Source organism: Coturnix japonica, chromosome 2, assembly GCF_001577835.2.
Source record: "Coturnix japonica isolate 7356 chromosome 2, Coturnix japonica 2.1, whole genome shotgun sequence".
Lineage (NCBI taxonomy): Eukaryota > Metazoa > Chordata > Aves > Galliformes > Phasianidae > Coturnix > Coturnix japonica.
In genome coordinates this window covers 93,189,175-93,204,511 of record NC_029517.1, presented here as the reverse complement: position 1 = coordinate 93,204,511, position 15,337 = coordinate 93,189,175, and the positions used below count along the sequence as shown (strand labels likewise).

The window sequence follows — 15,337 nt, the reverse complement described above, 5'->3', positions numbered from 1 at the left end:
CAGTGTGCCCTGGTGACCAGGAATGCCAATGGCACCCTGGGGCACATTTAAATGAATGTGGCCAGGAGGTCAAGGGAGGTGATGCTCCCCATCTACTCTGCACAGGAGCAGGCTGCCCAGAGGCATTGTGAAGTCTCCTTCTCTGGAGATACTCAAAACCCATCTGAATGCTGACTTTTGCAATCTGGTCTAGGCAGCCTGCTTTGGCAGAGGGATTGGAGCAGATGATCTCTAGAGGTTCCTTCCAGCCCCTATAATTCTGTGAGGGGGAAAAAAAAAGGCTAAGCAGGACATGGACTGCAGTGGAAAGATACTTGACATTGCCTTGTCCCTTATTACCTACAAATGTAGATTATATTAAACCCAACCTTTTGTAGTACAGTGTCAGCTTTTACATGCTACTCATTGATGCTGTATTCATAAATACAGCTCCTAAATGGTATGAGAAGTAGTAGATCGGTTCTGTTCCTGTTTTAGTTTATCTCCAATTATCATCACCATTAAAGCTTGGGAACTTACAGCTCTTTCCTACATATTTAGGGTATATTGTCAAATGTCATTTTTGAATGTGTACCAAATTTTTTCCGGAACCTCTGGGAGAGTATTGATTGCTACAGTCTTCCTGTCTTGAAGGTAGTTAAATGAATAATTTCAGGCATCTCAGAGAGTGGCAACCTCTTGGTCTGTGCTGAACCTTGTCCGTGGTTAAACAGTGCCTTTTTCAAGTACATTTGTTCTTCTTATACATTCTTCTACATTATTCTTTCATCGGGAACTGCAGTCTGACCAGTTCTTGCAATAGAAGGTCACCCCTTGACTTCAGTCATAAGTTTCTGTTTTCATTTGCTTTCCCAATTGTGCAAAATGTAGCCAGTGCATTTGCTGTTACTCTGACAATTTGAGTTTTAAGCTGGAGATCTTCATGTTCAGCCTTTTCTTGTCTTGAAGAGCATTTAACGTTGGCTCCTAAATCCTGAGTCTTCTTCTGTCTCACCACCTTCACAGCCCACATCCCCTTCAGTTCACTAGGAAAAGAAATAATCTCGTTTTCTCCTAGTCATCTGTTCGACAGCTGCTCTGTAGCAACTTGTGAATATAAATCTTTTTTTACTGTAACGGGGGAGTATGCAAATCTTAATTCAGAAAAGAGTTAGCTCTAAGTACGCAGGAAAAAAACTCTGTTTGAGTGGCCTGTTGAATCAGACTCAATAAAATACTGGGCTTTCTTTGATACCTAGGAGAGCTCCGAAGGCTTGTTAAGCTCATTGGGTTGAAGTGGATAGTTGAGATTCTAGGGACTGGAAATGGAGGTCTTTGGTGGCAGGACTTGCTGTAGTCATATTTTTACAATGAGATGCATTTCTCAGAAAAATGGGAGAGGCATCTGTAGAGAGAGAATTTCTTGCATCGATGTCTGGTTTCATTCTTCTATTATTATTTGTTGTGTGTATCATGTTCAGCTGTTATTAGGTAAGCCACATGCCCTGTAGAAGGCTGTCTGGTCATTGTCCAGCTCTGGAGAGGTCTGCAGGTGCTGAGTCCAGTCATTTCGACATAATTTTCTCTTGGCACAGTGACATAAAGCCAACATTTGGAGAACTGAGCATATCTAGTGTTGAAAAATCCTTACGCTCTGAGGTGTATTGCAGTGTGATCAGTGATTCTGGTGAAGTTTACCTGTCCTTTCTGCCTCTGGGGTCCTAGATCTGTTGTAGACATCAGACCCTGATGATACAGAAGAATAAGGGTGTTGCAGTGTTTGCTTCACGTTTCAGGGTTTCTCTGGTACAATAACTGCTGGCACAGTTAAGCAGTTATTTCCATTGGACTTGACTTCCAGGGGCTTACAGATTTGTTATATGTTGGCTGTACAGTGTGGGTTGGGATGCTGAGGGCCGAGTTGTCTTACACTGCTAAAGAGTCTCTTCCTCTTTGATATTAGAATACACAGCAATGTTTTTCTGAATATCTGGTCTTATAGTCTCTGTAGAAATCTCTATTTCGTGTAACAGAGTTGTCTGCAGGTAAAAAAATCATCTGCTTATCCTACTTTTTATAGGCAGTACCCAACGTGTTATGTAATAAATTGGCATATAACTAGATTGATACATTTGTGGAAACTTGTGAGAAGATTTTCTGGAGTGCCAGTCCACTTTTTTAGCATATCCTCAGCACCAGCTGGCAGCTCTTTTCATTCCCTAGCAACTGGCTTGATTTCAGTACTGACTTGATGAGAAGAGGAATTGATGTTTTAAATGAAACCAAAGATCTCCCTTTATGTTTTTAGATCTCAGCCTTTCTACAGACAGTGGAGGTGTTGTGGCACAACCCATCCATGGATTAACAATTTGTTCTTTTCTTGACCTTTCTGTGGTCTGCATATTCATAAAATCATAGAATCATTTTAACTGCAAGTGACCATTAAAGATCATCTACTCCAACTCCTCTGCAATGAGCAGGGACGCCTACAGCTACATCAGGTTGCTCAGAACCCCATTCAGCCTTACCTTCCATTTCTCCAACACTGGGGCATCCACCACCTCTCTGGGCAGTGTGTTCTACTGCCTCATCATCCTTATTGTAATAAATGTCTTCCTTTTATCCAAGTAAATCTTCCCTCTATAGGTTTGAAAACAGTTTCCCTTGTTCTGTTGCAACAGACCCTGCTGAAGACTCTGTCCCCTTCATTTTATGTCCCCCTCTTTAGGTACTAAAAGCCTGCTATCAGGTCTCCCTGGAGCCTTCTCTTGTCCAGGCTGAGCAGCCTCAGATCTCTCAGCCTGTCCTTATAGGAGGGGTGTTCCACCCCTTACATCATTTTTGTGGTCCTCCTCTGGACACGCTCCAGCAGGTCTGTGTCTGTCCTGCAATGAGGTCTCCACACATCTGGATTCTGTACTTCAGGTGAGGCCTCACCAGCACAGAGCAGAGGGGCAGGATCGCCTCTTGACATGCTGACCATGCTACATTTGATGCAGCCCAGGGTATGGTTGGCTTTTTGGGCTGCGAGGGCACATTGTGGGCTCATGTCCAGCTTGTCTCTTAACAGGTCCTTTTTGGCAAGGCTTTGCTTCATCCTTACATCCTGTAGCTTGTATTGATAGTGGGGATTGCTGAAAATCTTGTCACTGCCCCCTTCATCAAAGCAGAGTCTAATTGACACGTTCTGGAGAAGCTCTGTGTTTTTAAGAGAGAACAGGAAAGCATCTGGCAATGGACTGCTGTGACTCTTCTGGATGGACGACTACTTCAGTGGCTTTGGATTGCCGTGTTTGAATTAGAATCAGCGTATGAGAGAGTGACTAATTTTGCAGTTATTTCTCTGGGTATTTGCAGCCAAGAGCAGTAACATATGCTTGAAAAAGTGCATAGCAGGAACAATGTCTACTGCAATCTGGATTTGCTTTTTTCAGAAGAAGTGAGGCTTGCTGCCTCACTGGCTGTCTACCATTCATTGTTGTACCTGGTTCCTGCTGAAAGGTTTCCCAAATGATGTAAAAACTGGTGCATCTTCACTTGTTTAAAGCTGTTCCATTGCTTCCTGGGACTTGTACTTTGGATAATCCTTTGGCAGACTTGTCAAGCTTGAGAGACTAAAACGTGAAACAAAAATAAGACCTTTTGCCAGGAAATTTTCTGGTCTTGAATTTGGAGCAAGGCTGCCTTTTCTTGAGGGCTGGTTAAGCACTATCTGAACAAAAAACTGGCTGGAAGTCAGGTGGTACAGATAGCCACAGTTTTAGCTGTGATGTGGATTGTACTATTAACCTACCTTCCAGAGTACAAAGCTTATCGATTAGTGAGCTTATCGTTGTTGGGACTTGCATGGCTGGTGTAATCTTCATTGCATACAGTACCTCCTTTTGGTCTTTGTTACTTGCTCAGGGAACTGGAAATGGAAGGTTGCTGAAAAGCAGTGTCTAAGAGTTTAGACCAAACTGAGATCTTGCATAGAAGGGGTCATCAGGACTTGACTGTTGAGCTGGTTAGGTAAGCAACTAGCATTTGCCATAAGTTATAGTAGCTTTGATTTAATAAAAATATCAGTTTTTGGCTCTGTTGGATTGAACATTTTTAATCTTCTCTATTCTTGTTCATCTCTTTAGTCTGTTTCTAGATACAGAGCTGTAGCAGTCTGTGACAGTACTAGTTACTTACCAAGTGGATGCAGTCAGCAGGACACAGGAGCCTACTTAGGTTTCAGTTTTGTACAAGGAGAGGAGATCTGTTAGTGACTGAAGTGTAGCACTGGCAGCAGATTCATTAACATGCACCTGCTCTTTTGCAGATTCAGAATCTGAAAAATCATTAAGCGGGTTTGAAACTACAACAGCGTACTCACTAGAAGACAGCATGGATTCCAAAGATACAATAACTTCAGGCATGTCTGAAGAAAAGGTTTGCGACAGTGGAGAGTCGATGTCTAACGGAATCAAAAAACACAGGTAGGATATTGCCTATTCTTAAGGTATTATAGCATACATGAAAGGCGAGTGAAAGACCTCCGGGATCTCTGAAAAACATAATTTGTGGAAAACTTCTAAAACTTTGCTAGGGATGATTGAGAAGTCGTTGTTCTAAGGCTTTATGAAGAGTGTCTTTCCAAGCCCAGTGTTTTTCTTTGTAGCTTATTTTTTGGGGATCTAGTCTGAATAAGTAAAGATAAAATATAATGTGCTATGTAAAAAATGAATAGATCTTATTGAGGTGCGTGTGGATTTTAATTCCTTCGTGCATCTTTAATGATCTATGCCACTTTAATTTCCAGTCACTCGATCCTTCTGTTGGTATTAGGAATGAATGAAAAATATTTCTAGCCGGTTATCAGAAACTTAAATGTGAACAAAAGGAGTCTTATTCTAAAAGTCTCATCCATGTTTTATGTGCTTATTTTGTGTTGTCAACTGATCCATTTTTGTTTGTTTCCTTGCCTGTAAAGGAGGACAATAGGTCTAGAGTTAATGAGCTGTAATAGACACCATGATTCTCAAGTTTCAGCGGAGGGCAATATAATGTTTGTGCTGCAGATGAAGTCAAGCTTCAGTATGTTTCAAAAAGATTAATTTGGAAGTGTTTTGAACCTGTCAAACGATGATGAGGACACCGGATCTCTGTAAAAAACAGGGAATTAAAGTTTAATTTTAGAGAAACAAAGACGTGCTTTAATTACTTGGTATCGTAGGCAGTTAAACTGCATGACTGTTGGAGCATGTGGGAATGTCAGAGACTTGGTGTCTCAAGGTTCAACCTCTGAATCTACGTCCCTCTTGTACCAGGCAGACTAAGGCATATAAGGTCTTGGGTGGAGTAACAGGGTGGTTGGGAAAGATAACGTAAAGCAGCTGACTGAGCATACTGCTTTCTGCTGTTGTGTCGTTAGGGTGTTGTTTATGGCCTTGATTAGGTGCCTTTCCTAGTCAGGAGAGGCATTCTGGGGTGGGGAAGCACCAGGTGAACTCAATCTATTGTATTGCACTCACTGCCTTTGAAAGTGTGAGGAGGTTGGAGGCAATTTGTGATCAACATAAAAGCAGTGCATGTTGACATGCGTTTTCTGAGGAGTTTTTAAAGCAACCAATAACTTGGTATGAAAGGATGTCGGGATCTGCTTGCTGTTTCTACAGTTCTGAATTCAGAACTGTCATCTAGCTGGAGTTCCTGGCTCCAATTTGTGCCTGTTTTGGTTTGGGAGTCAATTTACAGTGCATTTGGTCAAATATGCATCATCTGTGATGCCTCCTTAGCTACTTTGTGCCATGTAAAGTGAAGAGAGCAGAATGTTTTGCCAGCACCTGCTTCCAGTGTTATACATTTAACTCTTTTCATTTAACTTCCTTTTGTTAACTGCTTGGAAGCAAGTTGCTTGGAGGCTTGATAAAAATCTTTTGCCTGAAGTCCTTGTACTTTCCAGTAGTTCATCAGATGAATAGAGGAGCTGCAGCTGAGTTGCGCGTACAAGTACCCAACACTGCTAACCTGTCTGTATAAATACGACTGTTTTCCTACCTTCATATAGAAAACTTGAGCTGTAGTCCACCTCTCTCTGCTTGAGTGGTGTGGGCTTTGTGCAGGGAGTTGGAAGCTGCTTTTTCTCGATTGGCTGTTGTTTTGGAGATGTAGGAATAAATCCATTGGATTCATAAAATTATAGAATGGCTTAAGTTGGAAGGGACCTCAAAGCACACACAGTCCCACCCCGTGCCATGGGCAGGGCTGTCCCCAACCTGGCTGTTAGGATGTGCAGATGGATGAAGCCATCGCTTTTGCATGTATTGCTAAAATGCTATTGGTGGCAGTTACAACCTGACTTTCATCAGGCTATTTAGCTATTAAACTTCCTAGGCGAGTAATAGCCAATGAAATTTAAAATACCAAGGCCTAGCTCTGACTCACAATTTGCTATCTAGGTCAGGTCTTATCAGAATAGCTTGCGTGCTATTGATTGATCATAGAGTATCTGCGGTAGTGTTGATGATATGCTTTGTAGCTTTAGATTGATTTGGGAATGGACTCCATAGTTTTTGAAAACTTAATGGGAGAGAGTTTGAGTGGTAGAAGTTCACTACTTTAAATAGCTTTGGAATAATCTAAGCCAAGCATAGAAAACAAACCAACAGCAACAACAAACAAAGAAACAGCCAAGCAACAAACACCCTCACACAGAAACGTTGTGTAGTACCCATCACTGTTGATATCCATTTATTACTGTTTTTCCCACTTACTGCTGGGTTTCAACAGTCAGTTTTCCCTTTGGGGAACCTTTCAGAACCTTTCATTTGTGTTTGTGCTCTGCTCTCTGCGAGCAGTCAGGTTGTTCAGGCAGGTTTGCATGAGGGCGAGCTGAACAGGCCTTGCTCACACCACATGTCTCCTTCCCAGCAAGATTCCTGTAGTAGTTAATCTGCTAAAGGTAATTCTTTGAACAAGTACTTTTTATCTGTTCTACTGCAAAGAAATTCCCGCAGCTGTTTTTGTCGCTTACAGCTAAAAGTAACTTCCTGAGCTGTTTCTGAAACTGACATCTGGAAGGAAATCTTTGCATTCACAAACCTTTCCCTTAATCACAGGGACTGGGTCAAGGTTAGTAGGCCTCAAGTCTTGGCTGCCTGTCATTTTTGCACGTGTCCTTACTTGCCCCCAGAAGCTGCCTTGGTGGATTAAAAGTGTTCTGTTGCTTCAGTACACGTGTGCTACAAGGAGGAAAGAGTTGAATATCACAAGCTTGCGCTGTTACACTCACTCATAGAAAGAAATGTGGACAAATGGCTTAAACTTGAACGCCAGCTTCCAAGCAGTTAAACAAATTGAGTGGATGACGTGTTAGCTTCAACAAAAATGTGAATTGCATGAAGCATTAATGGGACATTAGTGTTTGATGTGCAGAAGGGCTTACTTAAAAATTATCTGCTCTACTACCCTCCTTTATCAGATACACGGGGAGATTAAGTAAAGACTACAAATGAAAATACAACTGAATGCTTGGTGGACACTGTCCTCTCCTGGACATTTGTATCAAAGTATCCACTGTTATTCAAGATTCTCTATTTCAATCCACATACTGACTTCTGTCATATAGGGAATGGATGATACTGGGTTGATTAATTAAAGCAAATCCTCCTGTCTACTTATGCTCTCTGCCACAGTCAGTTTAGGCTGTTAACAAATAAGAGGAAACATAGTTTAGTGCCTTAAGGAGTTCAGGCACAGGTTTGATTTTTTTTTGATAGAGCTGAAGAATCAGCTTTGGTAAAGGTGTTTTTTCAACAAGTAAGTATGGGTGGTAACACAGCATATAGGGCTCCTGAAACAAACAGCCTATATTGGCAGAATTGGCTAATCTTTGAAATTAAATAGCTTGTTAGATTGAGTGAGCTGTAGGTAATTCTTAGCTAACGAGGATTTTCCTCAGTACCAGCTTCACGGTCCAAACACTTGATTTTAGTGTTGCTGTAGCCAAAGGGATTTGATCTCTTTCTCTACACAAATGGCTTAATAGTTGAGCTGGTTGGTAGCAGCATGAAAACCAAACAAAACCTCCTCTTGATTTCATTAACTCTGATAATTACAGGCTGTGTTGCACAGACTAGATGTGTAAGGCTCGTTCCTGAAGCTGCTTTTTCTGTTTGGGTTTTTGTTGGTGGCGGTTTTGTGGTTTCTTTCTTTCTTTCTTTCTACGGGTTGTTTATTTCCTGTGTTGTTGCTGTCATGTTTTGTTTTCGTTTTGTTTTCCCTGAGAGATTATTATAATGTGGGGCAACAAGTGCTCTTTGTGGTCACTCTGCAGGTGATTAGTAACATAAACCAAATAAATAGTGGTGTTATTTTCATGTATTTCTGTCCTGTATCTGTTTTCACATAGTGAACATACCTACAGTGTCTTTCATAAAGAGAGATTCTCTTTCATTGCTTTTATACAGAATGAAGGGAATGTTTCAGAAACTATTTTTGTAAAAAAACAACAACAAACCAACGTTGATTCGTGTGCAGGTGAAACAGTTCACAGGCTTCAAAGTAGGACTGTTGTTTCCCCTTTTCTTTGTGGTGAGGGTGACGGAGCACTGGAACAGGCTGCCCAGGGAGGTGGTGGAGTCTCCTTCTCTGGAGATATTCAAGACCCGCCTGACGCCTACCTGTGTGACGTGGTGTAGGGAGCCTGCTTTGGCAGGGGGGTTGGACTCGATGATCTCTAGAGGTCCCTTCCAACCCCTACAATTCTGTGATAATTTTACGTATATTGATTTAAAGCAAATAAAACTAAAACGAAACAAAGTTTAGTTTAAATGAGCTTATGAACATTAAAACTGAAGTGAGATTGGTATTTGCAATGAAAGCTCCCCAGCACTTTACATAACTTGGTAATGGTGGTTTGGCTTTACAGTTTACAGGGTGGTTTGGAAAACTCTTACTTTCCTTGGAAAGTGTTTGGGTTTATCCATCATTGTTAGTAATGAAAGCTTATGTTATTAATTCTCTTTCTTCTCATTTCTTTCTACAGAACAAGCTTGCCATCTCCAATGTTCTCTAGAAATGACTTCAGTATCTGGAGTATCTTAAGAAAATGCATTATGGAATGGTAAGTAATCAGAAACGTGATAAAACAATCTGGATTTCTTAGAAGCATAAGAATGATTTGGGTTGGAAGCACCTTAAAGTATCATCTCATTCCAACCCCCTGCTAATAGGCGGGACACCCCCTCTAAACCAGTGCTCACAAGCCCCATCCAGCCTGGCCTGAGTGTCCAGAAAAGGGGTTCAAATGTTACTATTGACAGAATCATAGAACTGCTCAGGTTGGGAAAGACTTTCAAGATCAACAAGGCCAATCTCAACCTACCTATACTACCCTAATTCTAACAACCCAGCATTTTACTGTTTCATTTGATGCCTAAATGAGAATGTGTTGGGGAGAAGGATTTGTTTGTTGGTTGTTGTTTTTCCCCCCACTTGTGCTTTGTTTACTTTTGTAACTAGGGAAGGTAAGACTTTAATTTAACCCTTGAAGTGCTTTGTGGTAGTAGTGTTGGGGTTTTTTTGTTTATTTGCTTTTGGTTTTGTTTTTTCACTTTTAAGGATATATATATATATATATATATATATATATATATATATATATATATACTTTGCTCTTCTCCCTGTCCCCTTCATACTCCAGCTTCCCCCCCTGTTAGTAGTGTTACTGGCCAGATGGTGGGCAGATCAGAGGTTGGCTGATTGGCACGTAATCTGCTTCCATCTAAGGGTGAATTGGAAAGAGGTCCTTCTTCTTCATTAGATCCTCCAATAGGCTGAAAGTACTTACTGATAAACTTACATCATCCTGTAACGGTAGCCTACCAAAAGTGTTTAGTTGCTTTCTCTTCTTTGTCTCCTGCTTTACTTAGGAACAGCACACAACACCAAAGCAGTGAGAAATGGAAATGATAGGGAATGCTGTGTCAGCAGACCCAGGTCTCCTGAATTGTTATGAAGCATTTGAGATTTCACATTGCTCTAGCAGAGAAATATTATATCCCTAAAACACAAAGAACTGATTGAAGGCTCGACTTGCATAATGTGTAGAGGAAAAGAAGAATCCTGCTATTGTGATTAAGAACAGAGTTGTTTATTCCATACGTTGTCAGTGGCCATACTGTGCTTTTACTTTGCTACTGAAGGCAGCTTGAAAACTGATACTTCTGTTACAGAAACTTATTTATGTCAGAATACAAATTCTTATGTTTTTTCCTGTGCTGCCACCCCTCTGTCATCTCCCCCTCCCCCCAGCCTGCTCATATGCCTACAGTAAAGATAATGTGTTTAAGGAATTAGGTGGCCTATATCTATTTTAAGAGTATATGTAACTTAGTCTTCAAAAGGGCCCTTAATACCGTATTGTTTAGTCTCACTTTCTTCACGTGTTTGTTAGTTAGGAAGCTAGTCGTTAGATGTTTTGGTTTTCTTTTTGTTGTAAAAATTGCCTTATGTGTCAACACAGAAGGGCTTACCCAGATTATGAGGGATGTGGAGGGTTTGTTTCTTTTCAGCATTAGCAGTGCCAGGTCAAGCGCGTTGCATTAGCACTAAGAGCATCATTTAGTTTTGTAATAAGCCAATTAGGATTGGGTTACTTCTGGTCACTGTGTGGTCAGTGTATCTAATAGCTTGGTTTTTAACACGAGGGTTTCATTTGTGCATCAGGGAATTTGTCCAAGATCCCACAAATGCCAGTTATATTTTCAACGAGCCACTGAAGCTTCCTTTCAGCGAGACTTTACAGGAATACATTGGAGCCACACATATACCTTCATCCACAAAAAAGCCAAGCCCTCTCTGTCTTAGCGCCCACAACTTGACGAATTTTGCCAAGGTGATCTGTTGGCTGCAATAATTGGAACACTCTTTTTATTTTCTTTTTGTATAGTTTGTCTTAGTATAAGAAGAACTGCTGTTATCAGCTGCGTGTCAAATTCTCTCACTTGTTCACCAGTTTGCTTGTCTAGGGAAGTGTTTTGCTTTTCCTAAGGCTGACTTTTTTGAGCCTTTTGTTTAGAATCTTATTTATTTTCTTCCTTTGTAAATAGAACCTTCCTATACTACTTGAGAAGAAACATTCTGTGACGCTGTGACTGCTGTTATTGTTTGATAAAGACTAAAATCCAGGAGATTAACTGTGTACTCATATTCTTTTGAACAGTGTGTTGCTGCATTTGCTGTGTCTGCTGTAGCCTCGCAGTGGGAACGCACGGGGAAGCCGTTCAACCCATTGCTTGGAGAGACTTATGAATTGATCAGGTAACAAATGGGGAGGATGCACTGAAGATCAGAAGGTGGTGTTTGATGTATGAATGAATGTTTGGTTAGATCAGTGAGGTGACTTGCATGCTGCTCCTTGGCTTGCAAGATGTTGTCTGATCTCATAGTTGCTAGAGGTGTTTGCATTATGTTGGTGTTCAGCCTCTGTAATGAGAAAGCACTGAAATTTTTGTCTCAGGAAAAGGTTATAAAAAATGGCTAGTAAAAGCAAGTTGATTCCCTTTTTATATACAAACGGTGACTTTTCACTTGAAACTTTTCTTAACTGAAAAGATTGTATTTAGATGTTTTAGGTTGTCATGCGTTAATTATTGAGTGTCCGAGGATGCAATAAGCCAATACTAATCTACTGTTCTGCAGCTGCATTAGGGTAAATTCTCCTCTCAAACGACTGTTTGGCCTGTGATTATGCAGATGTTTAAGGAAGAAGTTACTGTGAAAAGGAAACAGATTGACATTGTTACACGATAGTCCCCAGTTACTTAGAATGAGTTGTTATGCCTATGAGTTGATCATTTTTGTGTTACCTTAGAGCTTTTAACTAAGTTTTACATTGAGTACAGGGCAAACTTATACCTGAGGTCCTGCTATCTGTTTTTCACTTGGGGAAAAGGACTGCAGCCTCACTGTACTTTAGGTGCATGCTTTCTCATCTTCATTTTGTATCTTCAGAACACTGATTTTTAGAAACTTTCTTTTGCAGAGATGATCTTGGGATTTAGGACTTCTTTCGGGAGCAAGTCAGCCATCATCCACCAATCAGTGCTTTCTATGCTGAAGGTTTGAATAATGATTTTGTGTTTCATGGATCCATTTATCCTAAACTCAAATTCTGGGGCAAGAGTGTAGAAGCAGAACCAAAAGGCACAATGACTTTGGAGCTTCTTGAGTAGTTGATGAATTATAATTGCATAGGTACCATGGCCACATCTATGATGATTAGTGGGCGTTAGAAGGCTCGTGGCTAGGAATGGGGAATGTCTGATGCTCGCATCTTGATGTCTGATGGCGGATTGCTTTGTAGGGTGGAGGGAATGAAGTAAATGAAAGCAATTGACGTCATTTGGCTTAATAATCTGTGTGGTAATAGCGACGGTTAATAGATGGTTCTTACATCTGTGTTCTGCAGGGTGCCCTGGACATCCAGTCCAAGACTAGCAAATTTGAGTCCTTTTCACTTTCCTAACATCATTCAGCATCCACAGGGACTGCACTGACGTTGCTGTTTTAAGGAATTGATAAAATCAGTAGCAATAGGTTAATGAAAATTCCTACTTTGCCTGGCTTGTTGCCATGCCCATTTTAAGACTTGATGTGGGTGCTAGAAGATAGCTTGTTGCAGAAGTGACATTCAGTACAGAGATGCACTTATGGGCTTTTTTTTTTTTTTTTTTTTTTTGCCTCCCTCCTTAGACACAACGAAGCCTACACATGGACAAATCCTACTTGCTGTGTGCATAACATTATCGTGGGCAAACTTTGGATTGAGCAGTATGGAAACGTTGGAAGGTGGAAAATAACTAACCACAAGTAAGTTAAGAATGTGGGAGATTTCACTTGCTGTGAGTTGTAACAAGGAAAGTCATCCGCAAGTAATTAGTGCCCTCTTGTTCTGTCTGTAGAACTGGTGAGAAATGTGTGCTGAGTTTCAAGCCCTGTGGCCTGTTCGGGAAGGAGTTGCATAAAGTTGAAGGCTACATTCAGGACAAAAGGTAACAGATTCATTCCTAATAGGATACCAATTGCTGCCCTTTGTTTCTAGCAGTCATGCCAAGGGCATGAACTTGAAAGAGAGCGGGTTAGGAGTTGTGTAACACCAATAGTCCGGTTTGAAGAATGGCTCTCAAGAAAAGTTTCTCATTCAACTATTTTTGTCTGTAATGAAATGAATCTCTTTTAGCTCCATTGCGAACACAGCCTTTTCTTATATACTCTTTTTTTTTATTTCTGACAGCAAAACAATCAAGAAACTTTGCTGATTGCGCTGAGGCAAGTGGACGGAGTGTTTATACAGCGTTGACCCAGCTACTTTCGAAGCTTACAAAAAAAATGACAAGAAAAACACAGAAGAAAGGAAAAGAAAAGCAGTAAACAGGTAGTAGTTCTTTAAGAGGCTGGCACATCTTAGTCTGGGGAAAAGGAGGCTGAGGGGAGACCTTATCGCCCTTTCTTTCCAGTACCTGAAAGGTGCTTACAGTGAGAGCTGCAGTGGGGCAGGGTCTTTCTCACTGTGGACAAGTGGACAGGACGAGGAGTGGGGAAATTCTCAGGCCTCAAGTTGCCGCTCAGGGCAAGTTTACGGTTGGATTTAGGTTAGGAAACACTTCCTTACAGAAAGGGTTAGTTAAACACTGAATTAGGCGTCCCCAGGGAGGAGTGAGAGGTGGGTTGAGGTCACCCATTCCCTGGGGTTTGTGAACTGTGGTTTAAGAGCCATTTGGGATGGTGTGCTCAGAGAGAGATATTATTAGCAGAGGCGTTTTGTTAGAGTTAGCGGGTTACTATGGTTAGGCTGCTGTTTGGACTTGATGATCCTTCAAGGTTTTCCAACCTGGCTAATTCTATTGATTCTATTTGATCTTCACTTAGGCATCCAACAGACCACTCAGTTTTTAGGTAAAGTACTTAAGAGCATTAAGATTACTTTTCACTATTCTATTTTTCGGTGGAGGAATATAAAAACAGATTGGATATGGAATATTAGCATTAAGGGATTAAAATGCTTCTGCTCTCCAAGTTATTTTGGATTCAAGCTTCCCAGAGTTCCCTCCACTTTTACAGGGTTGTTCATTGATCTGCCTCTTGTGCCAACATCGTATGGAAGAATTTGTGTTGGTGAATCATGGTTCTGATCATTTGTACAGGTAAAATTATGACCATTTTAAGTTTATAGGAGGAATTTTGGAACTTAGAGAGGTTGTTTTAGAAATAGACTGTGGCTTCTCATCTGGAGAGCCCCATTTTTCAGCTTTTCAAAGGAATGTTTATACTTTTACGACGTTGTTCCCAATCACATGTAGTCTTTTTGATTCGCACTCTATGTAGTATGACCGAAGCTGATATACCGCAGTTCTTTATACTAAGATTAACAATATATCTCTTATACCAAATAAAAGAATCAATTAAAGAGGAAAGGATTAAAAGATAAGGAGTGCTCTGAATTGTTACAGATTTCTCTGTTCCATTTATTGCCAGCCCAAGTACCTGCATTGCGCTCAGTATGTGGCCTAGACAGAGAGCTGGCTTTGTGGATGAGGATAGTGGTTGTGGCTATGTTAATTTTCGTAGCAGCTGTGCATTTTTATGAGGTGCAATGGCAAATGTTGGCAGCTTACAGTGTGATGAAGAATAACCTTCATAGCTGCCTTAAAACTTGGTAGGGATGGTGACTGGGATTTATGCGTCCTGTTGGCTCATGATGTATCTTTTGGTAAAGACGCAGATCTTTTCGTGGTAATGATTGGGGTGATTGATGTGATCTTCCCGGCTTTCGGGTTCCCGGTTGGAATTTTTAATATAAAAAAATTTACAGAGGAGTTGGATGACTCATGTATCTTCCTTGTGCAGCATATCAGTGCCCTGATTTGATTGTGCACCCAATAGATTTGTCTGAGTGTTGGCTCGTTTTGTAGCACAATCCCAGTGCTCAAGCTATGAGAGAGGCGCACGATGGACGCCTACACCAGCGACTTGAACGCGAGGGAGTTACTGCTTCTACCTTGGAGTACTGACCAGAAAATGAGCTCTAGGGAGAAAGGAGCAAAGAAAAACTAGCCAGTGTCTTGTACTCAGTATTTACAAACTGCTATAAATGCGAGCGTAATACCAACAAAGCTAATCACACGCACTCGCACCTCCTCTCGCCCTTCTTCACATCTCTTCAATTTGAGACCGATAGCACTTCATGTTTTAATGAATAATCTTGAACAAGTTGTATATACTGTGTTGTGGTTCTTGCTTTAGTTTAGTAAATGAGCAAAACACCCCGCCCTGTTTGCGTGTGATTTTTTCCTGTACTAATTTTAAGGACCGACACAATCGTAAA

At 41.0% G+C, this 15,337-nt stretch overlaps 1 protein-coding gene across 1 annotated transcript in view; it reads left to right on the top strand.

Annotated features, from left to right (window-relative positions):
* OSBPL1A (oxysterol binding protein like 1A) overlaps positions 1 to 15,337 on the top strand; it is a 66,115-nt gene that overhangs the window by 42,868 nt on the left and 7,910 nt on the right. Inside the window, 8 exon segments of the mRNA XM_015855395.1 lie at positions 4,289 to 4,445; positions 8,996 to 9,074; positions 9,472 to 9,476; positions 11,128 to 11,271; positions 11,996 to 12,181; positions 12,706 to 12,822; positions 12,915 to 13,004; positions 13,247 to 13,379. Of these exon segments, the coding sequence (XP_015710881.1) occupies positions 4,289 to 4,445; positions 8,996 to 9,074; positions 9,472 to 9,476; positions 11,128 to 11,271; positions 11,996 to 12,181; positions 12,706 to 12,822; positions 12,915 to 13,004; positions 13,247 to 13,379 (911 nt within the window).